The sequence below is a fragment of the Salvelinus alpinus genome, chromosome 33, assembly GCF_045679555.1.
Source record: "Salvelinus alpinus chromosome 33, SLU_Salpinus.1, whole genome shotgun sequence".
In the NCBI taxonomy this organism is placed as follows: Eukaryota; Metazoa; Chordata; class Actinopteri; order Salmoniformes; family Salmonidae; genus Salvelinus; species Salvelinus alpinus.
Window position 1 is genome coordinate 6,880,501 of NC_092118.1, and position 27,630 is coordinate 6,908,130.

At 41.3% G+C, this 27,630-nt stretch overlaps 1 protein-coding gene across 6 annotated transcripts in view; it reads right to left on the reverse strand.

Annotated features, from left to right (window-relative positions):
* Positions 1-27,630, reverse strand: part of LOC139563205 (activating molecule in BECN1-regulated autophagy protein 1A-like) — a 95,153-nt gene that overhangs the window by 34,529 nt on the left and 32,994 nt on the right. For all 6 annotated transcript variants that reach the window (XR_011672505.1, XM_071381549.1, XM_071381553.1 and 3 more), the window contains 4 exons: positions 25,179-25,259; positions 24,195-24,298; positions 12,029-12,139; positions 2,072-2,260 (listed from right to left, as the gene is read on the reverse strand). Coding sequence is in view for 5 of the 6 variants with exons in the window: in XM_071381549.1 (XP_071237650.1) it covers positions 2,072-2,260; positions 12,029-12,139; positions 24,195-24,298; positions 25,179-25,259 (485 nt within the window). In the remaining variant the exon portion in view is untranslated. The remainder of the gene's footprint in view (positions 1-2,071; positions 2,261-12,028; positions 12,140-24,194; positions 24,299-25,178; positions 25,260-27,630) is intronic.

Below are 27,630 nucleotides of genomic sequence, written 5' to 3' on the forward strand. Positions count from 1 at the left end.
TTCTGAGTGTCTCTATTGACTAAGCAGCTATAAATAACAGACAACAGGAACCATTCAATTAAACTGTCCTGCCTTCTCTGATGCCTTAGATGCCTGTTACTGTACAAGCAGGCTACTGCAAGTCATGTTTAATTTCCTAACAAACCAGTGAAGTATTTCTTAATGAATGGTTTTAATGGTTTTTGACGACAGATGAATGTTTGTTCCCACTTGAGAAACATACGGTAAAACAACCGCTCTCATTAAAGGCAACCATTTGGAAACCGATGATATTATCCAGTTAGGAATCTGGATTATATCCAAAATGGAGAGTCTCTCCCTGTTGAATACAGCCTGCACCTGCTAAAAATCTAAAAGGTATATTTGTGTACTTGATTAAGCTATTGCCTAGTCTTTATGATTGGTAAGTGTTTGTACTGCTCGCAAGAGTAGATTAACTGTGAATTACTGTGTTCACAGCTACTTTGGGTCCAGACCTGCTCTAAATAATTTGCTTTGAATTTATGGCTAAGCTAATTAAGTAGGCCTCCCACATTCCCATATCTACTTACCACCAAAAATCTGTTGCTTAGATTAAAGCTTTAATTTGCCTTTTTCAATCTTCCTGCTTAATACGCCTTCATTAATAGATTACAATTTACACAATACTGCTGAAATATATATTTACATTTTTTTTTATTTGACCTTTATTTAACTAGGCAAGTCCGTTAAGAACAAATTCTTATTTACAATGACGGCCTGCACCGGCCAAACCCTAATCCGGACGCCGCTGGGCCAATTGTGCGCCGCCCTATGGGATTCCCAATCACGGCCGGTTGTGATACAGCCTGGAAACGAACCAGGGTCTGTAGTGACGCCTCAAGCACGGAGATGCAGTGCCTTAGACCACAACGCCACGCGGGAGCTCAAAATGGGACTTTAAAGATTGTAAGATTGATATGACAGCACAGAATATATATTTCGAAGAACTCCTTAAAGTCCATGGCCCGGGGGGTCGGAGGTATTTTTGGGCTTACTACAATTATATTTCATACATGTATGGTCATGTGAAATTGTCCAATAAGACCCCATTAAGTTGTTTGGCTGCCATATTGGAAAAAGGCTTCTATGGGGTTAATGCGGAAATTCTGTGATGGCCCAGTATCTACAAATCTTTTTAAAACACAGTTTTTTCTAGTTGTCTGTGCAATTTGGTGCCTCTATCACCAAAGTTACAATTCAAAAACATAGCGGCCCCATTACTAGGGATGGGCACGGTTATTTGAATACTCGAAAATCAGAGCGGACGTTAGTCTTCGATTACCTGCGAGGGTGTATTATTTTATTATATATCTGATATTGCAACATACAAGGATATATATACCAGGACATTCAAAATTTTTATAAAACAAACGTTTCACAGTTTTTATGAGTGAGCCCCATAAAAAAAAAACTTCCTGTAGACTAAGCTACACACTTTTCAAGCGTGTAACTTACTGTCGTCAATCAAAGCAGCACTACAGTCAGAGGCTCCATGCGTAGAAAGTAAAGTGGGAGATTTCTAATCAATGCAAAATGTAATTACAATTACAGAATTAAGTTGTCTAAATGAGAAGGGGTAGGCTGTTGTTTAATATGGAGTTGTTGTAGACAAGGACAAGATCGCAGCAAAATAGCATAAATGATCCTTGCTAGCTGGCTAATTTAACTGGCTAGGGTAGTTAGCTAGCTTCTTCAAATAGATGTGACGCAGTCAAGACAGACACTACCAGATGAGGTGATAGATAACCTATCACAGCAACAAGTTTGTCTAATTTGTGCGAGTCGGTTAGGCTACTATCTTCCTCTCTCCCCCTCCGTGTCAGACACACCGGCCCCTGCTTTGGGGGCCTGGCTCATAGACAATCATTTGGGCCACCGTGTTACTTTAGAACAGGGGTGTCAAACTCATTCCATGAAGGGCCTAGTGTCTACTGGTTGTTTTTTTTGCTTTCAATTTCAATCAAGTACAAGGGAGGAGAAAAAACCCGCAGACACTCGGCCCTTCGTAGAATGAGTTTGACACACGTGCTTAATAGAGACAATGACTCACCGAATCTCTTGGAGTAGAGCATCTCTCCCAGGTTGTGAGGCGCCAGAGAGTAGATGGCCAGGATGCCCTCGTCTGGGAAGCCCCGCTGGCTGCTGGGTATGAACACAGCCAGGAGCTGCCCGTCTGCAGAAATGTCACAGCTGGCGTCATTGTAGATCTTGCAGTTCTGCACCAGCACGTTGACAGAGGCTGCAGTGGAGGAGACAAGACAGATGTGAGCGTTCAGTTTCACACATCTCCCACATGTCTGGTGCACATCGACTATACAAAGAGGGCATGTTGTAAAACAGGTGAATGTCTCAGAAGTTTGAAGGGAGAATGCAAGGAGAAGAAAGGTTGACATTAGCATTCAATCATATTTTGTTGCTCTCAGACAGCGGGGATAAATGTTTGTTAACAATACTGGTCATATTATTCACACTCAAATAAGTCCTAAACTAGTCCATATTGCATTGACATAGTAAATTGCTTTAAAAAAGAAAGAATAGTTCCCATCTCCAATAAACCTCCAGACAGCATTGCTAAGAAAACAAATGCTAATTTCAGTCTGTTCAAAAATATTTACCGAAAGTTAGACTTGAAAAAGGCATTGAATATTTATTTTGCCATTGATCTTAATGTTCCATTCCAACACCCGGCATCATCCCTTCCCGTCTCCCTAGAGACAACAATCCAAAACATGATTAAGTCATTTCTCAAAGAAGGCTGAGAGCGGCGGCTATATTAACACATAACTCCCCTCCAAGATACTGTAAGGAGAAGGGAGGTAATACTGTTAATGACTATACTGACAACCTGATGTATTGATGGAAATAGGCTAAATAAAATGCATTCCATTTTCCGAGGGGAAACTATCCACAAGCACATTGGCAATGTCATGCAATTTAGATTGTATCAGCCATTCAACATCAACAAGAAAAAACAGCTCTCCTAAAAGCTAAGGGTCCCAAATAAGAGTATAAAACGGTTAGTGTTTCTTTTACAAAGAAAGGGTACCCTTATGGCAAGCTGTGCCAAAGCGAACAAATGGGTCACATACAGCAGGCAGTAGAGGGATATCATCAGTTAGCTGTTAGCAGACCATGCTCCAGTTCCTCTAGCTGGTCATTGCCTGCCTACACCTTGGTTGAGGGAGCAGAGCTCTCCTTCCAATAACCTAGCCCAAGAATGTCTGTCATGGAACCAGTGAGGACCATTGTGATGGCTGGTGAGGGATGTGGTGAGGGAGGGGTGGACAGCGTGCATAGTGTATGCCCCTACACGGGGTGATCACAGCTGCTTGTGGGGAATATTTAAGCTGGGCCATGATAATTAAGTAAAGCAGTGAAGTATTAACAATGTAGGGCCGGGGCCTTGAGGGCTGTGACAGCTATAAAGCTGTGACAGCTTTATGAGCTCAATCCATCTAGCACAGCTAAATGGACAGAGTGGGCATGCCACGCATGCCTAGTGAAGCAGCAGCGTGTGCTTTCACAAACAAATACACTAAACTTTTATAGGGTACACTGTATGCAATGTATGAGTAACTGAGAGAGTTGAGCACAGTTGTCAGTTACAATGTTGAGAAAGTTCACTAGCCTCCAGATAACACGTGTCTACACGGTTCTAGATTTCAGTTATCTCCTGTGGCTCCGTATAAATTAGAACATGTAGACTATATTTAAAAACCACTTCAAAAACAACTGCCCAAAAAAATACTGCCAAAAAGCAGTACAATTCCCATGACTTAGACTGCCCAAGCATGACATTGTTTTAGCAACAACAATATCAACAACAGCTAAATACATTAATGTAAGTGGAGTAACCATATTACTGGAGCAAGAAACCATTATTACATTTTCCCTTACTGTTAAGTAGCCTAATTAAAATTAATGGCTGGCCTTTCTGACAAACAACAATCTTAAGCAACAATAATCAAAATGATTTGTGTTGCGTAAGATGTATTTGTTTGTCTCGTACACAGAATGTGGGATAAGTGGATGATTGTCGAAACGAAAAGGGATACTTTATTGTCACGCACAACGCCTTCACATTCAAATGCTAAACTAATACATTTATTTACTGCGAAATTAAACCTCAAAGCCTATCAGCAATAAAATTGGCACAGCTTCCTGCCATTGCTGCCAACATACTGTGATTTGCATTTTAAGAGAACAGTCTCTACTATGCCACAGGGATGAGATGTGGCAAACATCCATAGGACGGATGGCTTTGTCTGGTGAGGGAACCGTGGCATTGTTTGGTAAACTGTTCTAGGCTTAGTGGATATTATAGCTGACCTGGGTTTAAAAAAAAAGGAACTCTCTTGTGCCATATCCTGTCATCGATCAAATCGACATCGCTCGTCCAGGATATGGCCATACCATTTCAAACAATCTCCTTACTCAACTCCCAGACAGGTTTGTTTAAAATCTCATTTTCGTTGAGGACAGAGGATGCCCCTCCTCCGCAAGCTTCCTCTTGCTCCCTCACCCTCTCTCCAAACATTATCGGGCAGTTTATCGCACTACAAATTAGCTTTCCCCTTCAGCCACTCACAGGCGGGATATTCTGCCAGTAATGGTGCAAAGCTCTGACTAAGTCGGGATGAGAGGAGAGCAACTTTTGTGCCCCCACCCTTATGTTTCCTAATCTAGAACAGTTCTGGGAGGAGAAGATGGGAGCTTCCTGGCCATTCAGTTGAGTTTTTTTGAGGATGCTGGCTTGTGATCTCTAATCCCCCAGCAGGCATACAGTTGAAGTCGGAAGTTTACATACACCTTAGCCAAATACATTTAAACTCAGTTTTTCACAATTCCTGACATTTAATCCTAGTAAAAATTCCCTGTTTTAGGTTAGTTAGGATCACCACTTTATTTTAAGAATGTGAAATGTCAGAATAATAGTAGAGAGAATGATTTATTTCAGCTTTTATTTATTTCATTACATTCCCAGTTGGTCAGAAGTTTAAATACTCTCAATTAGTATTTGGTAGCATTGCCTTTAAATGGTTTAACTTGCGTCATCGTTTTTGGAAGCTTTCCACAAGCTTCCCACAATAAGTTGGATGAATTTTGGCCCATTCCTCCTGACAGAGCTGGTGTAACTGAGTCAGGTTTGTAGGCCTCCTTGCTCGCACACGCTTTTTCAGTTCTGCTCCCAAATTTTCTATAGGATTGAGGTCGGGGCTTTGTGATGGCCACTCCAATTCCTTGACTTTGTTGTCCTTAAGTCATTTTGCCACTACTTTGGAAGCATGCTTGGAGTCATTGTCCATTTGGAAAACCCATTTGCAAACAAGCTTTAACTTCCTGACTGATGTCTTGAGATGTTGCTTCAATATATCCACAAGTTGTCATCTATTTTGTGAAGTGCACCAGTCCCTCCTGCAGCAAAAGCACCCCCACAACATGATGCTGCCACCCCCTTGCTTCATGGTTGGGATGGGGTTCTTCGGCTTGCAAGCATCCCCATTTTTTCTCCAAACATAACGATGGTCATTATGGCCAAACAGGTCTATTTTTGTTTCATCAGACCAGAGGACATTTCTCCAAAAAGTGCAATCCTTGTCCCCATGTGCAGTTGCAAACCGTAGTCTGGCTTTTTTATGGCGGTTTTGGAGCAGTGGCTTCTTCCTTGCTGAGCAGCCTTTCAGGTTGTCGATATAGGACTCGTTTTACTGTGGATATAGATACTTCTCCAGCATCTTCACAAGGTCCTTTGCTGTTGTTCTGGGATTGATTTGCACTTTTCACACCAAAGTACGTTCATCTCTAGGAGACAGAACGCGTCTCCTTCCTGAGCGGTATGACGGCTGCGTGGTCCCATGGTGTTTATACTTGCGTACTATTGTTTGTACAGATGAACGTGGTACCTTCAGGCGTTTGGAAATTGCTCCCAAGGATGAACCAGACTTGTGGAGGTCTACAATTTGTTTCTGAGGTCTTGGCTGATTTCTTTTGATTTTCCCATGATGCCAAGCAAAGAGGCACTGAGTTTGAAGGAAGGCCTTGAAATACATCCACAGGTATACCTCCAATTGACTCAAATTATGTCAATTAGCCTATCAGAAGCTTCTAAAGCCATGACATCATTTTCTGGAATGTTCCAAGCTGTTTAAAGGCACAGTCAACTCAGTGTATGTAAACTTCTAACCCACTGGAATTGTGATACAGTGAGTTATAAGTGAAATAATCCGTCTGTTGGAAAAATTACTTGTGTCATGCACAAAGTAGATGTCCTGACCGACTTGCCAAAACTATAGTTTGTTAACAAGAAATTTGTGTAGTGGTTGAAAAACGATTTTAATGACTTCAACTTAAGTGTATGTAAACTTCCGACTTCAACTGTATATACACGGGTTGGATTTGCAAAACAAAGTTATAACACTGCATGAAAAGCATGTCTTGTACCAACTTTGTGATAGAAATGGCACTGGAATAGAATATGGCACTTAAGCTGTAACAGTGAAGAGAGGTGCCACCTCTTCCATCCCAAATGTCATTAATGGGGGAAAATAACTAAATTGGAGGATGGGCAATGTAATCCCTTCCTTGGGAGTTTACTATCCCACTTCCTCCATGCCCCCACCGCTCTACAAGACATCTGAGGACACATTGGTTTTACACTTTTTGTAAGAATATGTATGGCTAGCTTTCTACGAGTGCTATTGATGTGAATGCACTGTTCCAACAACCAATTAAATTTAGCAAGAGAAGAGAGAGTGGGGCCTTTGAAAATGTTTCACGATATCGGCATGGTTCCACACTTATGCAATCTGCTTGTAACCACCAATTACTCTCCAAGAGTGAAAATACTTCTTAGCATGTGAACTAGGTCTGTGACGATAGGAGTATTGCAATATTTTGTCAAGGGCAAAAATGAAAACACGAAGCAGACCAAACTCTTTGGTCCTTTAAAAACCTGCTGTATGTAAAATATTGTGTCCTAATAGCTTGGGGAAATGAATAAATGACAACATTAGGGCTGTTTTCCGAAAGAAGTTAAATTCGCTTAGTGTTTTTTTCCTTGCCAAGATACTATAGAGTGTTGCGATACTGGTATCGTCCCGGCAGGGTTTCTGTCAGCCGGTAAATGCCGTATTTTGGCCAATAAAATAAATTAAAAGCCAATAAATACATTTGTTGAAATATGAAGGTTTAAAAATATATACTTGTGTATTGATTTTAAAGAAAGGCATTGATGTTTATGGTTAGGTACATTGGTGCAACGACAGTGCTCTTTTCTCAAATGCGCTTGTTAAATCATCACCGTTTGTCGAAGTAGGCGCATCGATTATATGCAACGCAGGACACGCTAGATAAACTAGTGATATCAGCAACCATGTGAAGTTAACTAGTGATTATGTTAAGATTGATTGTTTTTTATAAGATAAGTTTAATGCTAGCTAGCAACTTACCTTGGCTTCTTGCTGCCCTCACGTAACAGGTAGTCAGCCTGCCACGCAGGCTCCTCGTGGAGTGCAATGTAAGGCAGGTGGTTAGAGCGTTGGACTAGTAACCGGAAGATTGCAAAAACGAATCCCCGAGCTGACAAGGTAAAAATCTGTCGTTCTGCCCCTGAACAAGGCAGTTAACCCACCGTTCCTAGGCCGTCATTGAAAATAAGAATGTGTTCTTAACTGACTTGCCTAGTTAAATAAAGGTGTCCAAAAATAGAGATTACCGATCGTTATGAAAACTGGAAATTGGCCCTAATTAATCGACCATTCCGATTAATCGGTCGACCTCTAATTAGCATATCAGTCAGTCTGCATTTGGCAAGAACTTCGATATCAAGATGGGGAGAGCCATATGCATTGACTGTGATTGTATTTCAGACCCTCTGCTTTAATCATTGCTGAGAAGCTCCACACACACACACACACTGGTTAACGCATCTCTTCCTCTTTCCCAAACAGCTGTTACAGTTCATTGTTACAGGCACCACCCACATCAATTATATATGAGCAGCATTCCGGAGAGGGCCCACAGCCCAGTCTGTCTGTGGAGCTTAGTGGAGAGCCATACACACCACATCGAGTTCACAACTTACTCTCACAGAGAGGAGGAACAGGGAACATCTGCTGTACTAGCGTTCTGAAATTAAGTTCTTATCAGGAGGCAAAGTTATCATTATTGCTTTTAAATTATTTACATTCATTCCGGTGATTTACCTAGTCTTTTTTCCATAATATAAGTGTTGAGCTTTTGTTACAAATGCATAGGTCAGATTAATTCAATATTGTTTTAATTTTACACGTTTTAACTCTTGACTTCAGTTCAGGGCATCCCTGTTTGAATTCTATAACACATCAGTATTAAAAATAACTTTTCAGATTAGATGTCAATACCATAGATGTCAATACCATAAGCTCATTACAGGGCTCATGGCCCTGGGTCTGAACTCCTCCCTATGCAACTGGATCCTGGACTTCCTGACGGGCCTGATTTACAACAATGACGTGACAGCTTACAGGGAGGAGGTAGGTACTCTGACGACGTTGTGCCCATGCTTGACAGACCCCAAACCTCATCAATGGGGCCACTGTGGAGACGGTCAGTAACTTCACATTTCTCGGCGTACACATCTCAGACAAGCTGAAATGGTCTAACCAAACGGACACCGTGGTGAAGGCACGACAGCGACTCTTCAACCCATGCATGTGTAGAAATTCGGTCTGTCCCTGAGGTCCCTCTAAGGGTTCTACAAGAGCACGATCGAGAGCATACTGTAGGGCTGCATCACAGTCTGGAATGGCAACTACACTGCCGCGGACCGCAAGGCTCTTCAGAGGGTGATATGTGCGGCCGAACACACCATTGGGTGCACACTGCTTGCCCTACAGGAAACCTACAACACCAGGTTTCACAGGAAGGCCAAGAAGATCATCAAGGACCCCAGCCACGCCCTGCTCTCCCTGCTTCAATCCCTCAGACAACGCAGAAGCGTCATGGCAAAAACTGGAAGATTGGCAAATAGTTTCTACCTCAGACCATCAGGCAGCAGATTAGCCACCACTAGTCAGCTATCTGCTCCCCCCTCACCCCTGCTAGTCCCCCTATGGATACCCTCCCCCCCTCCACACTTCCCCTATGGACATTTCTAAAATCACATTGCTGAGAGTGGGTGAGTCACATCTCACCAACCTGAGGTATATTGTTGGGTAAAAAAAACTAAAATTAAGGGCAGGGTTCCCCAACTGGCAGGCTCGCGGGTGATTTTTTATGGTCCCCCAAGTCTTTTAGCAAAAATAAATATACTTTATTTTCCTTTTTTTGGGGGACATAAGACCGTAAAAACACCAGCAAATCAGCTCCAAGTGATTTTAATTTAGGAAATCTGTTCCAAAGTATTCCCACACATAATAGAGAGAGATACAGTGCCTTCAGAAAATGTTCACACCTTGACGTTTTCCACATTTTGTTGTGTTACAGGCCTTCACATAAAACCCCATATCATCAAAGTGGAATTATGTTTTTTTGAAATTTTTACAAATTAAAAATGAAAAGCTGAATTGTCTTGAGTCAATAAGTATTCAACCCCTTTGTTATGGCAAGCCTAAATACATTCAGAAGTAAACATTTGCAAGGACACTGTGACAATAATAATTTTTACCATGATTTTTGAATGATTACCTCATCTCTGTACCCCACACATACAATTATCTGTAAGGCCCCTCAGTCGAGCAATGAAGTACAAACACAGATTCAACCACAAAGGCAAGTGAGGTTTTCCAATGCCTCGCAATCAATCTATTGGTAGATTACATTTATTTTATTATGTTTATCCCTTTGAGCATGGTGAAGTTATTAATTACACTTTGGATGGTGTATCAATACACCCAGTCACTATAAAGATACAGGTGTCCTTCCTAACTCAGTTGCCAAAGAGGAAAGAAAAAGCTCAGGGATTTCACCATTAGGCAAATAGTGACTTTAAAACAGTTACAGAGTTTAATGGCTGCGATAGGAGAAAACTGAGGATGGATCAACAACATTGTAGTTACTCCACAATACTAACCTAATTGACAGAGTGAAAAGAAGAAAGCATGTAAATAACACAAACACTCCAAAACATGCATCCTGTTTGCAACAAGGCACTAAAGTAATAATGCAAAAAATGTGGCAAAGCAATTAACTTTTTGTCCAGAATACTAAGTGTAATGTTTGGGGCAAATCCAAAACAACACATTACCGAGTACCACTCTCCATATTTTCAATCATAGTGTTGGCTGCATCATGTTATGGGTATGCTTGACATCATTAAGGACTGGGGAGTTTTTCAGGATAAAACAGAAACGGAGTTAAGCACAGGCAAAATCCTAGAGGAAAACCTGCTTCAGTCTGCTTTCCACCAGACACTGGAAGATGAATTCACCTTTCAGAAGGACAATAACCTAAAACACAAGGCCAAATCTACACTGGAGTTGCTTACCAAGAAGAACATGTTCCTGAGTGGCCTCGTTATAGTTTTGACTTAAATCTACTTGAAAATCTATGGCAAGAACTGAAAATGGCTGTCTACCAATGATCAACAACCAATCTGACAGAGCTTGAAGATTTTGAAAAGAATAAAATGGGCAAATGTTCCACAATCCAGGTGTGGAAAGCTCTTAGAGATTTACCCAGAAAGACTCACAGCTGTAATCGCTGCCAAAAGTGCCTCTACAAAGTACTGACTCAGTGGTGTGAATACTTATGTAAATCAGATATTTCTGTACTTCATTTTCAATACATTTGCAAACATTTCTAAAAACATGTTTTCACTTTGTCATTATGGGGTATTATGTGTAGATGGGTGATAATTGAAAATAATATTTAATCGATGTTGAATTCAAGTTGTAATGACGACATTTGGAATAAGTGAAGGGGCATGAATACTTTCTAAAGGCTCTGTATATGTGATCGTGTAAGCAAGGTTTGAAATTATTATTATTTAGTCAAATATCATATGTTTGTGCTTCTTGCGGTCAATTTGCAGGCAACAATTTATTTGCAGTCTACAAATGATGTTCAAGCCCACTGATTATCTGCTCAAGAAAAAAAATGTAGTTGATGAACCCTGGTCGGTCTAGGGAATACCATAGGCTTCCGCTTCCTATATTCTGGTATAAGTTTCCTGTTTCTTCGATTCTTATTTGATTACTCCCAAATGAACAATCTTTTAACATTGCCCAAGTTTGGACAATTAGCATGGGGACCAAACACTCAAAAGTTACAGACCTTTGGTACGTGCAGAGGTGAATTAGAAGTGAAATCCTCTATAAAAGTAATGGCTTAGTTTGAGGATGATGTTCTTCCCCAATGTCTATTGTAGGTAATGGGTATAATGATGCGCTGAACCGCTAGGAGTACACTACAGTAACTGCCGAAGCCAAAAAAAATACTTAAAATAGACACGGTTACATAACATATTACAACCTTTCAAATAATAGCTTGTCAACAAAACCCTCAAACACAGAATGTTATAGAAAACGAAACCCAGAAAAGGTGCTTGATTGGGCACTGAATGCATTAGAGCAGAATAACTTAGTGGGGTTTTATATTTACAGGTGGTGTTCTGAGCAGCGGGCCTCTGCTCTCTGTCTTTGACCTGATGTCAGGAATAACCTGGCCTGAAGCAGAGTAATAACCCGACCATGACACTATGTGAGCCTGATGATAAACAGAGCCACTGAATCTCCCATACCCTTAAGTATGGGACAAAAGTAGAATGCACTCAGCATGGTCCTGCAGGGTTAGTACTGTGAAATGAACCAGACCATTAAGACCAGTGGCGGGCAAGATGGACAGAGAGAGAAAGCATTACAGAATAGCAGTCAGTGCTGGGCTTGGATCTGAAACAATCTCCACATAGGAATGAAAGATGGAAAGAAAGGTAGGGCATATCTTTATGAGTAGACCTAAGTTTCTTGTTCCACCCCAACAAATCGCCATCCCAACCAATCGACAACTTCAACAATGTTGGTCCACTCACAGTTGCTGATTTCAGGTAGGTCGTACTTGGTGAAGTCCCACCACTGGAGGCGGTAGGTAGTGTTGGCGATGTTACTGGCCACAGCTGACTGACCGTCACCAATAACCGCACCTAGGAGAAGAAAACAGAGAAACAAAAAAAATGCACAAATCACTTGTCATGACTGTCCTGTGAGGATCCAAATAGGTCAGGACAGCTTGGTAGTGGATGACTTCAACCAGACCCTCTCTCACCCACAGAGGGGGGGGGGAGGAGGGAACTGGTGGGGGGTTGACAGTTCACACCCTGTTGTAAATCAAGGAGAGAAAACATTCCTCTCCAAATTCACACAGGAATGTTCCTTTATCTACACAGACAGTTTCCTGCCGAAACGAATACATTCTAAAGCGAATACTGGAACAATATTTCTAACATAGAATGTGGGGAATGGTCAGAGACGATCTAAAGAATAATAATGTCATATGGGTTGTTATTTTGTGTTGTCATAAAAAAAATGTTATAAAAGAAATACTATAACTTGAAATCTCCATCCTCTACATTGTGTATGAAATATGGAATATGATGAAAGTATTTTTGTTAAGATGTGGATTTGATTTTAGCAGCCAACAGAGACAATGTTTTTGTATAAACTTTGCACAGTAAGTAGCAACAGCTAGTGAGGTCAGAGAGCGTGTCATTCTGACGGAACCGTCCCTTCGACCAGAGTGTATAAAAGGATTGGTAAATAAATGAACATTTAGACCAGAAAGGCGTCGAGCTGCAGCTCACGTCCAAAGTGGTTCGAACTCTGAAATCTCAAAACGAGGTCGAGACGATAACGTCCCCTCCCAGACAATGACAGCGGATTAGCTGTCCTAAGTAAAGTATCTAGAAAAGCGAATTTAAGTGGGACCATTCTACTACTTTTCAAAGCATCGTATTCTACTACACTCATCAACCTTGAGAACCATCGACACGGCTGGCTAGACTATCTTCAAATAAGCAGCTTTAGGAGCAAATGGAAGGGGAATCAACTCTGTAGTTCTGTTCAGGACTACACGACGGACAAAGACATTTACACGTAAATACATTCATGATTTCTTACTCCAAACAGGTGGAGGTTCGTCTGCAAAGTATATGATTACTGTGAGAGTAGTTTCTAAATGTACCAAAGTATTATGTCTCTGTCCCGCTCTCTCTCGACCTCCCAATCTCTTTTATAACAAGCCGCAATATTGTGTCAGTCCGCTAGGGACCTTTTTCTAATGTATTAAGTGTGTATGTTTATCCTGTGTTATCATTTAGTTAGCTAGTAAATAAATAATTTAACCAATTTGTGTAGTACTGAATCATAAGTAAGGCTGTGGTTTTTGCAGATGCAGTAGACTGTTCAGAATGATGATATGATACAAGGTTATGATTAATATGTTGACTGTTTTATGGATGTGATAGGTAAAGTCCTTTAGAGTTATATTCGGGAGATGGTAACTCTTTAAACAACCGCTCTCGTGGTGCCCCAAATTCCTAATGAGTTAATTGTTACATGATTCATTTAAATCAGGTAACAATGAAACATAGTTAGTTGATTAGATAAATAACAATCATCAGATTAATGCAAGTAAAGCCACGACGCATTTCTATAATACCTATATTAGGTTATGGGAAAAATGTGTTTTCTATTTTACAGTTTTGGAATTCTGTCAAGCCTTTGTTGAGCTGTCATCCAACAATAGGTAAAACCGCAGTGGTCCAGTACCAGGATTTTTCCTTTTTCTCAGTAAACAACATACTGTCGACCAGAGGTGTAAATGCTTCTGGTTGAGCCCATTTAAAAAATAAATAAACGTTTCTTATGTTGACGCTCGCTCATGAACAAACCAGCGGTTTTGATTTCCCAGAGTGTTATGTTAATAGGATGCCCAATAACGTGGCTAATGAGAATGGAATCCTGACCAGGTGCACATATGTCAGTGTAGGACTAATGTCAAATCAAAAGGGTATTGGTGAAAAACTATAGTGCACTAAACCATTTAATAACCATCAAAGGTAGATACTGGTGTCTGTATGCTGTTATACCAAAAAGAGCAATCTAGAACATATATTATTCATAAGAATGTCTAAACCTACTAGGCAAAGAACTGCTCTAAAACAGCTCTAAAATTCTGTAAAATGTATGAAAAGAAATGCATTAATACTGCAATATCGCCAATTGCAAGGTCCTAATGAATAATGAGGTATAGGCCTAAATCATAAATGAATTTACTGGTTCTGATTTGATGTCAGAACAAACTTCCACCAGTCAGTACATAGTAAATGTCTGTAGTAACTGCACCAGAGGCAGAAACATCAATAGTAACTGCCCATCAGCTACAGTAAATGCCCCCAAGTAATTACATACACTTGACACATTTTCTGTCTGTGGCAGTATGTGTGTATGTCACTCCGGGAGTCTAGGACACTTACAAACAGCAACCGCAATTATTTTCTCACAGTTAATTTGAAATGGAGATAGGCCTCAGGCTTGCGAGACAAAAACAAGTTGTTCTACTGACTTGACTGCAAAATAAACTATGATAAAGACAAGAGACAATGGCTGTTTATACTGAGTGTTTCATCTACTTTCAAGGTGTTTAAAAAGCAAAGTAGATTAAAAACTGATTGAGTTTGCCATAATTAGCTATGCTTACATGACACAATTGTATAAAAAATTACAGAAACTGCAGTGTGAGGTTTTTATCTGCTGCACCATGGTAACGGGCTAAACCTCTTTCAAGGCTGCACTTTTCCTTCTTACAGGAAGACATCAAGTTTGCATGACAACTGCCCAATAGCAGAGTAATCACCCATCTTATCAAAGTTACATGAAATCACAGCGGATTTGGTTGCTGTGGTTACATCAACGGTGCATTGAGGCACGACTGATGAAATTTAGAGAGGAGAAAAGATACAAGGCAGTGGTAAGGGCCAAGATGATTTGTTGACTATAAAATAATTCACGTAATGTTTAAGGCTGAAATCTGGATTAAAAAACTCTAAATAAAACCGGGGAATATTTATGACAGCCCTAATACAAGAGCAATGCTAATCTCATTTGCCACACTACGAAAATAACGCAAGGAATGCAACAAGAGGGGGCATTAAAGAAATGGAATCGGACTGACAATCAGTCTGTGTTCTGACAGTTTAAAACTGTTTACATTTTGCCAGTAGAAAGTCAATCCCTTCTAACTTCAACCACAACTGACAGAACCCGAAAGAAAGCGATGTCAAAACGAGCCCAATGTGGTTAAGATCTGAAGAGTACTGCAAAGTGTGTGCATGATTGAGTCAGTGTTTGAGAACATGTCTAAACGAGTAGCTCCATTACAAACTATTAGGTCTATACCCATGGTTTACGCTCTGAAAGTCCACAGAGGCTGTAACTGGCCTGCAAAGAGATGTGCTTTCGGGCTCGTCCAAGTACACATTTTGAAGGTACCATAAACAGCAGAAAGATGCATGAATTATGCAGAGGTCATAATAACTGGACAGGGAAGAACTTTTTGGGCAGATGAGGTGTAGCTTTTAGAGTCCAGTGTCCAACTACTGCTGGGGCGTTCTTACATTTAAAGTTTTGACTGAGCCAGCATTACTTGCGTTTTGCAAATCAACAAACCATTCATCTACTAGCAAAAATGGATCATCTGCCACTCACCACACTGCCAGTGTGCTTTACTCAAAAGTGGAAGTGAGCCTAAAGCACAGCAGAGTGATTACCAATGCCTTCCTTAAACCCATTTTTAATTTCCAAGAGCAGAGGAGATGGAGACTCTGTAGAGTGAATTTTTCAAAAGGCTATTGTGTATGGTTACGTTATCTCTGAACAATAACTTAATATAATAGACACACTCTATTCTAACCACCGGGCCTCTGACGACTCTTAGCACGTACTCACTTCATAAAAAAACACTTAATGGAAAAAGTAGGTAGGTTTTTCACGTTTGGTGATGAGAAAGCTGCTGTCAACTGTCTGACACAGCTCTCAAGAAAGTATTACTAAATCCAAATGCATATCCTTTGGGAATTTCCAGGCAAGATTTTAAAGAGCCCATAACAGTATGGAGCACTGGTGTGTTCCTGCCATAGACTCAGCTCATCCTGAATTATCCCCATAAACGTCCCTCCTCCATAAGACCTAGGAGGGAGGAGAAAGATCTTGACCTGTGGCTCCACAGCCACAGGTCAACACTACCCCCTAGCTGGGCCTAGACAACATACACAATACACCATAGCCTCTAAAGCAAGGGTATTCAACCGGGGGTCCAGAGACCCATAGGTACTGCAGGGGGTTTGAGAAATATATACAGTTGAAGTCGGGAGTTTACATACACCTTAGCCAAATACATTTTCACAATTCATCCTAGTAAAAATTCCTCGTCTTAGGTTAGTTAGGATCACCACTTTATTTTAAGAATGTGAAATGTCAGAATAATAGTAGAGAGAATGATTTATTTCAGCTTTTATTTCTTTCATCACATTCCCAGTGGGTCAGCAGTCTACATACGCTCAAATAGTATTTGGTAGCATTGCTTTTAAATTGTTTAACATGGTCAAACAATTCGGGTAGCCTTCGACAACCTTCCCACACTACGTTGGATGAATTTTGGCCCATTCCTCCTGACAGAGCTGATGTAACTGAGTCAGGTTTGTAGGCCTCCTTGCTCGCACAAACTTTTTCAGTTCTACCCACAAATGTTCTACATGATTGAGGTCAGGGCTTTCTGATGGCCATTCCAATACCAATTGACTTTGTTGTCCTTAAGCCATTTTGCCACAACTTTGGAAGTATGCTTGGGGTCATTGTCCATTTGGAAGACCCATTTGCGACCAAGCTTTAACTTCCTGACTGATGTCTTGAGATGTTGCTTCAATATATCCACATCATTTTCCTTCCCCGTGATGCCATCCATTTTGTGAAGTGCACCAGTCCCTCCTGCAACAAAGTACCCCCACAACATGATGCTGCCACCCCCGTGCTTCATGGTTGAGATGGGGTTCTTCAGCTTGCAAGCCTCCCCCTTTTTCCTCCAAACATAACGATGGTCATTATGGCCAAACCGCTCCATTTTTGTTTCATCAAACCAAAGGACATTTCTCCAAAAGTACGATCTTTGTCCCCATGTGCAGTTGCAAACTGTAGTCTGGAGTTTTTATGGCGGTTTTGGAGCAGTGACATCTTCCTTGCTGAGTGGCCTTTCAGGTTATGTCGATATAGGACTAATTTTACTGTGGATATAGATACTTTTGTACCCGTTTCCTCCAGCATCTTCACAAGGTCCTTTGCTGTTGTTCTGGGATTGATTTGCACTTTTCGCACCAAAGTACGTGCATCTCTAGGAGACAGAACGCGTCTCCTTCCTGAGCGGTATGATGGCTGCGTGGTCCCATGGTGTTTATACTTGCGTACTATTGTGTGTACAGACGAATGTGGTAACTTGAGGTGTTTGGAAATTGCTTCCAAGGATGAGCTAGACTTGTGGAGGTCTACAATTTGTTTCTGAGGTCTTGGCTGATTTCTTTTGATTTTCCCATGATGTCAAGCAAAGAGGCACTGAGTTTGAAGGTAGGCCTTGAAATACATCCACAGGTACACCTCCAATTGACTCAAATGATGTCAAATAGCCTATCAGAAGCTACTAAAGCCATGACGTCATTCTCCGGAATTTTCGAAGCTGTTTAAAGGCACAGTCAACTTAGTGTATGTAAACTTCTGACCCCTTGGAATTGTGATGAAGTGAATTATAAGTGAAATAATCTGTCTGTAAACAATTGTTGGAAAAATTACTTGTGTCATGCACAAAGTAGATGTCCTAACTGACTTGCCAAAACTATAATTTGTTAACAAGAAACGTGTGGAGTGGTTGAAAAACGAGTTTTAGTGTCTGCAACATCAGTGTATGTAAACTTCCGACTTCAACTGTATATATAAAAATAATAATAATAAAACATTGATATAATAATACATGTTTTTATGAATATTGCTAGCAACAACAGAATAAACACATTTAGAATTACATACCTACAGTAGAAAAGAGGAGAATATAATTTCTAATGATGTCAACTTTATTTCTCAACTCCTAATATTGAGCAAATTACACTCACTGGAGAATCTGACATAGGCTTTGAAAAAGCACCCGCGAGTACCAGTCGCGGCAAGTGCCACTGGCTGCTGGTAAGCTTTCTTGACTGCTGCTATTTGTGAAAATATGTTTGGAGTTACGTTTCTATCTAATAGGCTATGTTAGAGTTTACACTTCCTCCTCCATTTATAATGTGGGGAGGTCAAAATAAAAAACAATGTACCAAATCTATGAACTAAAAATGTTTGATTACTGTCCTCCTGAGTGGCGCAGAGGTCTAAGGCACTGCATCACAGTGCTAGAGGCGTTACTACAGACCCGGGTTCATTCCAGGGCTGTGCCACAACCGGCTGTGGCACAGGCCGGGACGGTGCACAATTGGCCCAGCGTCGTCCAGGATAGGGGAGGGTTTGACCGGGGGGGGCTTTACTTGGCTCATCGCACCCTAGCGACTCCTTGTGGCAAGCCGGGTGCCTGCAGGCTGACTCCGGTCGCCAGTTGAACGGTGTTTCCTCCCACACATTGGTGCGGCTGGCTTCCGGGTTAAGCTGGCAGGTGTTAAGGAGCACGGTTAGGCGGGTCATGTTTCAAGGGACGCATGACTCCACCTTCGCTTCTCCCAAAAGCCCGTTGGGGAGTTGCAGCGATAAGACAAGATCGAAATTGGGGATAAAAAGGAGGGTAAAATACAAACAAACAAAAATAAAGAATATGGTTGATTACTTCTCCTTGCTATTCACCTGATAAGAAAAGACGAGAACATTTGTTTTGTGCTAACATATTATGGGGGTCCCTTGGTCGTCGGTTTGCCTGGGCGGGTGTCCCTGTGCAAGAAAAGGTTGAAGACCCCTGCTCTAAAAAGTCTTGCTTTATTGCATCATGATGAAACATTGAGAATAAATTATACAGTCTAATAATATCGCAGACATTTTAGGGTTATTTTTTAGAGGGTACAACTTCTTTACGTGTTTAGTGTAATAATGCAGGCCCTGTGCACATAGAATTCAGCTGGGTACACTTCCTGGGATATGACACACTGCACAACGGAAAATCTGTTGCCCGTCTGCCAATGGAGAAATGAGTCCAAAAGCAGGAAACTGCCTAAATCCCTAATGTATTGAGCTTAATGCTGACAGCTGGAAACTTCGCCTTTTCATTGGTGAGTGCACATAACAAGCATTCAGTGGTGACAACCGGGCAGCATGCCGTCAGTTACCAGTAAGCATTTAAGCTAGTAACAGCCCGATCTGCAGTCGGATCACAGAAAAGAACATTCAGATATTCTAACATTGTTATCACAATGTTACATAACCCTCCCTGATCATAATCAGAACATCATTATCAGACAACCACAGCACAACTTCAATGTACACAACCAACCGACAGACAAATTCAGCAAAACCAAAGAGCATTGACAGGAGTTCAATAAAAATGGTATTGTAATGGGAAACAAGACAACATAGAGCAAGCAGAATGCAGCAGTAAGCATTTCATACTTTTTATATCTGCTGAAAGTTACCCAAACAGGAAATGTAAAGAGAGGAGGAAAATAGCAGGAGTGGGGCCGCAGTGTTTCGCGGGTCTACATAACAACATCCATACAGCAAAACGTGCAATTCTACACATTTTGACATGAGGCGGAGATAAGATTTTGTTTTGAATATGATAACTGAGTGAGAGTGACCAACAAAATCTATGGGGGCCACCCCAGTCGGTAATTTGACCATTATTACTAGAAGTTTAGACAGCTGGCCGCTAGACTAACTTACCAATCAATAAAAAAAGATGTAGCTGAACATGGGCTTATTGAGTGAATATCAGCGACTGACATATGCGAAAACCTGCTGATGCACAAACAAATTTGGAAATTGCACATTGTGTATTCTACTATTTTAACTCTCAACCGTGGCGGTGAGGAATTAATCCGCGGGCCTACAAAAAGGGGGGGGGGGGGGGTTGGCAGTTTCCCATCCCTGACTTGACATAGGGTATTCAATTGCACAGCTAAAGAAAATAACTTGAGCAGAAAAACAATTGAAGCAGTGATCAGGAAGAGATGTTGGAAATGAAGAAGCCGTACACTGTGCACACATCAGTTTGGGACTTGCTCGTGTACATCTTTAACATGTATAATGCTGTTCTCAACCCTCCCACCTGTAATCAGCATGGGAGCTGCTGCTGCAAATTCCAAGGTACATGAGAATAAATGATATGACTTATTCAAAGGGTGAACCTTAAAAGGAGGGAATTGCTTTCTTCTATACATCAGCAAGGAAGTAGCTCCTTATACGAGTTAAGCTCAAGAGATTTACTTTGGAGGAGAGGTGGATTTAGGATGGAGTGACTTAAGAGAAAAAAAGCGTAGGGATAAGCAGGAAAGACAACAATGGAGGGTTGGAGGAGAGAGAAGAGGGGTGAAGTAGACACAGTGTGGGGGTGAAGAGAAGGCAAACCGAGTGAGAGAAAGTGACTGATCAGACCGAAGGTGAATGAGGTTATAGGGGACTGAAGCAGGGCAAAGTGACAAGAGAGTGACAAGACCCTCTTTTCACAGTATGTCAGAGACCCGGAGCGTCACATAATAAAACACACCTGGCATATCCTCTCTCCACTTGGCTGAACGTGTGATTTCCCTGAAGCTCATATTTTTTGTTTGGCAGTAGTCCCAAGACAAAGCCCAAGTGGGGGGAAAGGAACATTGGGCCCTTGCTGTTCAACTTCTGGGAAAGAGCTAACATGACCGACGGACTGTCTTAGAGCTAGCTGCCTTAATTAAGACTTCCTGTCTCACTGATACAGCATGCCTCCAGGTACTCTCACATCTGAACACGCACTTACAGACCGATACTAAATATTGAATTAAAACAGTATGTATTAAAGCACAAACCATTCTATATTGCATCATACACATGCCAATGGTTTGACCTCTGGTTAATGTAGTGTACATTACTCAATGATGAGAATACAAGCTCTGGGCTAAATCCACTGCCCTATTGCTGACGACATTGCGCTTTTAATTCCCTAAAATATAAGAGCAGCCAATAAATAGCCATCACTAACCGGCTACCACCCGGTTACTCAACCCTGCACCTTAGAGGCTGCTGCCCTATATGCATAGAATCACTGGTCACTTTAATAATGGAACACCAGTCACTTTAATAATGTTTACATGCGGCTGTACTCATCTCATATGTATATACTGTATTCTATTCTACTGTATTTTAGTCAATGCCACTCCGACATTGCTCGTCCTAATATTTTATATATTTCCTAATTCCATTATTTTACGTGTGTATTGTTCTGAATTGTTTGATATTACTGCACTGTTGGACACTAGGAAAACACACAATGCAGAGAAAACAAACAAAAACAGCCATCCCTGCACACTAGGAAAACACGCATTTCGCTACACCCACAATAACATCTGCTAAATATGTGTATGTGACCAATCAAATTGGATTCGACTTAGATGCCATTGGCCCTGTTGCCAACTCATCCATTAAACAAAATCTCACATTATCACAAAATGTAAGATTATATTGCAAAGTATCTGAGCAATGGGAACTGGCAAAGAAACCACAAATCCAGAATGTTTTTAGTCAACGTCACAAGTGGAATAACCCTTTATTGAAAAAAAGCAGAGTGAAAAAAGGATAATGCACGACAAGATTAGCTTACGTGTGATTTAAAACACTGTATGTCCTCAATGGTTCTGAACTGCTCCCTTTATGATACGTTCTGTTTTGACATGAAACCCTTACTTTGCCATGGATTTATCGAAAGGGAAGAACTTTCACACAATAGGGAAAGAGATCCTAGAAAAACAGAGACACTGAAGTAGCAGCCACGGAAATAGAAGAGTACCGATCTGAAGTACTGTGTGTTATGCATTAAAAGCTGTACGGTTGAGGGCCTTTGTGTAAGGGTGTCATCAGTTCCAGCAATTTCGATGTTGCTGGCATATCTGTGAACTGATATACAGATGCCTCGACCAACATGTCAATGCACAGAGGGGTGAAAAGCTGACATCTGCCACCAGCCCAGTCAAAAGTAGAAAACCCCAGAGGGGGACAAGGGAGATGGAGCAGAAATAAAAGTAGCTTCTCTATAGTCATGCAATACAATACAGTACTTGCTACTTGGTGTGCTCTTGGTTAATATCATATAAGTCGCTGGCATCGAACATATGGTGTTCATAAAATAAAGAACGTTGGACAAAGATAGGAGATGGTAGATACTACTAAGTTCAGTTAATGTCCTTAGATAGAAATATGGATTAATGATGTATGATTTACTGGTACAATGAAAATAGTGGGGAACTGAGCCAAAATATTCTGAACAACCATTGTCTGTGTTCTATCAGATCATTTCCATTTTGTATGCTGCCTGAACCAACAACCCTCTCTGTCCACTCCATTATTGTCCTTCTCCACGGTCCTTCTCCACTGGGATTGGTAATTGCAGTGGGTTCACTCTGGGTTACAGTCTGAGCAGATAATATCACCCTGTCTGTTCCCTTCTCTCCTGACCTTTGGGGTGACAATGAGATGTCATCGCAGGTCACCTTCTCCATTTACAAATTCTCTTTCTGCTCAGACACTGATTGGCCACCAAGATGAGAAGGGACATAGCCTCGACCCGGTTTAGCTGCTCAATTGTCTCTTAAACTCTGAATGACGTGTGCCCTGTACCTCTTGTCTTTATGCAAGTTTAAATGTTTCAATTAAAAGTTAAATGTTTAAATGTTTAAAATGCACTTTTTGTATCACAAAAATGAACAGTGAACCCCTAAAAGACAAAACCCTTCCATTGAAAAAAGATAACTGGCAGTTATATAAATGTGCACCAGCATTATTTATTTTTGGAATGATTAAAGATTTGCATTTATATCTCTTACATAAAGGCTCATACACATATACAAGCATATGGTCATTACTGTCCTCTGCTGGTGACAAAGCCAGTTCTCAATTTTCACTACATTTACACAGCAAAAACAAAAGAAGACTAGGCCATCTATGAACGAGCTATGCTGAATGGCTGTGAAAGGTAATTTAAACTTAAACACTGCGTGCGCTGCTGTGGCATTTCAAGAGCAACATTACAAACCATCACCAACACAGGTGGCACAGCAATCAGCGTAGGAAGCAAATGGAGGGATGGGCGGAGAACGTCTCTCCTGACTCAACAGGCATAAAACCCTGATGTAATTTCTCTGTTTATTAACTAGACGTCACACACACACACACACACACACACACACACACACACACACACACACAAATGTAAGAATTTTTCATTGAAGTTGAAAGGAAACACTAATTGTAAAACATTTGGAGTGCGTAGGAGGTTTCAGCGGTGGGCAAGACACACACAATGACGGTGATACAGTACAATGAGAAACAACACCGTGCAGCCACAGCAGCACTCTCCTCTAATGTCTCACTGTGACTATCGGTCATTGTCAGCCAACGGAAGCAAAAGGTGAGCGGGACTATTTGGCTTGGTTTGACATGACCTGTGAACGCGTTCTACCTTTGGGTATGAGGAGTCAGAAACCATTCATAATGCAAAAGCATGCTTGAGACGGGACTTCAGAGAAACTCACATTTTGACACACGAATCATGTCGGAAGGGGGGGGGGGGGGGGGGGGGTTAGTTTGATAAGTTCGCTCTTTGGGGCTGGTGTGGGCGTTCCAGCATGTTTGCAAGAGTGTGGGCGGGCAGGGGAAAAAAAAGAGGTTCTGAAGCGCTCTCGTGGACGAATTCATTATCTGCAACGTCCACATCGATACCACTGGAGCATGTGGATTTTGCTCCAAAAGCGTGGGTGGAGAGCACAGGGCAGTCATTACGCAGAGGCCCTCTTCGCAAACACTTACCTGTGCTGCTGCACTAACACTCATGAGTGGCTGAACTGCTCATCCATCCCGAAAATGGTACATTGTGTGGGCAGCCAGATCCTAAAGCACCAACGTGATCTGAAATATTACTGGAATGCCAGCTCTGCTAGCAGCCTAGTTTCCAAAACAGAAACACAAGATGAAAACATGAGGGATAACTCTGCCTACCTGCTAGGACCCTGTTGACAGAAGAATGGGTGGCCAGGCCAGGCTGGCCCCTCTCATGGTGGAAGATGCCAGCATATGGCAGATACTCAGGCAGTAGGAACCTCCTTGAAGAAAGAGAGAAGCATCACGTTATATAGAAATCACACAACAACTGACAGAGTTTACTCACCCCATAATTAAGATATGAGAAAATTGGAGACCATCTCTGTCGCGTAATAAGGGACTAAAAAGCACAGGTAAGTTTTTATAAAAGCCTTACCCGACTCTACATTGTTGCACAAACTGATGAGGGTAGCCTAGTGTTTAGAGAGTTGGACTAGTAACCAAAAGGTTGCAAGATTGAATCCCCCGAGCTGACAATGTAAAAATCTGTCGTTCTGCCCCTAAACAAGGCAGTTAACCCACTGTTCCTAGGCCGTCATTGTAAATAAGAATTTGTTCTTAACTGACTTGCCTAGTTAAATAAAGGTTCAAAGAAATAATTTAAAAATTATGCTGTATGATTGTGCTAATGCTCACCCCTGGTTTTGGTTAGACCGATTCAAATCAAACTTTAGCAAAAGTTGGAGAATATGTAAAACATTTCCTGTATACTAATCCTCGGGACACAGAGTCCCGTTATGTCATTGGCTGCTCATATCATTGGCCAAAAAACATCCATTGGAATATGAAGAGCCAATAAGTATAATGTATTCAGAGTCCAGGAGGACAAATGATGAGCTTGAATAGGTTGACTATTTTATGTTTTTGTTTTTCTGTTTCTTTTCTTTTTTTGTTGTTATGTATTTACAGTATTTATTGTATGCTGTGTGATGCTGTTTTTTTATTGTAGGGATGGCTGTTTTTGTTTGTTTGCTCTGCATTGTGTGTATTCCATCAGGGAAACCAGTGGAATCGCTTTAACGTGTTATCCCTTGGGTTGTACTCCGTGCACCTTTTTCCCAATAAAACAATCAATCAATTAATCATATCAGGGCCACCCACCGGGGAACAAATCTGCCAAGCGAGGGGGCAGACATACGAGCGTTGCGCGGAGCCCTGTGTCTGGCGCGATCACCGTTATCCCTGTGAAGACAGACAGACGGACAGAGAGGGAGATAACAGACAAACACATACAAAGAAAAATTAAAACCCTCTTAACTGAGCTTAACTGAGAGACCTGTGAGTAGCTGGACTCTGTTAGCCTAACTTATTATTGGCTTGAGCTTGAGCCCCAGACCAAAGGGAGAAAGTTGCAGTACTGCTTGTGATCATCCAGCAGCCTCAAAAACCAAGCAGCCAAACAGAAACTCCAGAGAAGATTCGCAAAAGTTTGAAAATGATGCAATGCATAAAGATGGCTATTTATGGCTCCAATGTTTCTCCATTAACAGGTTTGAAAAACTGCTAGTAAGTGGGCCCCTTTTCACAACACAGTATAATCTAATCTGGACACATTCAAAGGAGGAAAAACAAAGGCTAAATATTTCCAGGCCAAGGAGACACTGTATAGAACCAGGACGGCATGTAGCCTAGCGGTTAAAGACCGTTGGGCCAGTAGCCGAAAGGTAGCTCGTTCAGATCCCTGAGCAGACTAGGTGAAAAATCTGTCGACGTGCCCTTGAGCAAGGCGCGTAACCCTAATGGCTCCTGTTTGTCGCTCTGAATAAGAGCATCTGCTAAAATGACTCCAATGTAAATATCTGACCTTGCAAAGGAAGACTGTGCCATTACAGGAACATTGGTTGCTGTAATTTATTCGCCGACCCCAGGAGGAGTTAAATATGCATCATATTTCCATCAGAGTAGAGTATCAGCTGAGAGGACGCGGCTTCTGTGTGATCCACTGGACGTTTCAAATTCAGAATTTGCTTTACACTTCTTGAAAACTGAGACAATGTGAAGGACGCGAGAGTGAGAAAACCCAACGAACGCGGAGCCTCTGAAAGTACTCTAATCGGAAAGCAGGCCGGAAATAGACATGCTTCCATAAATATACATTTCAATAACTGATATGAAATGTGCCAACACTCATATACCCTCAGCAATGAATTTCTAAGTCGGGCAGTCAGGTTGGCGGAATAATTCATGAACCAAATTGGTGAGGTCATATTTTGGCTTTGAAGATGCCCCATCTCACATCAGTCACCCAGAACTGTATTTTAATACCGGCAAAATGTTGTTTGCTCCCCACTGTAATGATACTCTGTGGCTGACTGGCCGTATAACTTCATTCTATGTATGACGCTCAAGTCTAAAGTAAACCTATTTTGCGGGCCATGTTATAAATGTCCAGTACATAATGTAATAGTTACCTGGTCGAGGAGGACTTCATAAACTTGCAAACAGACTAGGGATGAAACGGTTACTGGTTTCACGATAAATCACGGTAAAATTCCCGCCGGTTGATATTACCGTTTCAAATTTTTATTGTCATTAAAACTGTGCTCGATTACCGCGGTTTGAAAAACTCACAGTAAATACTGTCAAGCATCAACCAAAGTTAGCAACAGTCTGACGCGGGCGCAGCATGCCACGTGGGTTTTGTTTTGTGTGAAAACATGGCGGAAGGCAGTGACGGCGCTCGGGAGATTTTTCAGCCTTCTAAGAGGACCAAATCTGAAGTGTGGTCGTATTTTGGGTTTTGCAAGAGTGTTGAGGGAAACTTAATCGAAGATGGTCACCCTGTCTGCAGAACATGCAGTGCCAGCGGGCACATCGTCTCCCCACGCAGATCACTACTTAAACCTGACAAAGTAAATATGCTGATATTTTTACATTTTACATTTCATTTCAATGAACAAAGATGCATCCATACAGGATGTTAGGCCAGCAGCACCTGATTTCTTTATGAAGGAGAGAACGGACATACAATCAGTGCTGTTCATTTGATTTGTTTACATATTTTGTGTTATTTTAATGTCAACACCTGCACATTGGATGTGTTTACATATGGTTGTATTGTTCTTACATGCACATTGCTTTACTTGTGTTGCTTTTACATGCACGTTTGATTTGCTTACTTAAGGTTGTGTTCATTAAAACCTGCACTAGGGAAACTTTTAACTCTCATGGCCACATGGTGTCATTAATGTTAATGTTATTATTTTAATGTTATTATTTTAATGTTTATGCACACAAAAAATGCATAGTGCTGCTCATTTTATTTGTTGTTTGTTGGTTTTCAATATAAAACTTGGTGAAATGATTTCAGTGCGTGCATCAGTACTTTCTGAACATTTCCAGCACATTTTAACAATACCGCGATAATACTGATACCCGTGATAATTTTGATCACTATAATCGTGATATGACATTTATACCGGTTCATCTCTAAAACAAACTACAAACAAAAAATGGGGACAAGGTGCACCCATAAGTAAGTTGAATAAATGTCCAGCCTTGCCCTTGAGCAAGGCGCGTAACCCTAATGGCTCCTGTTTGTCGCTCTGAATAA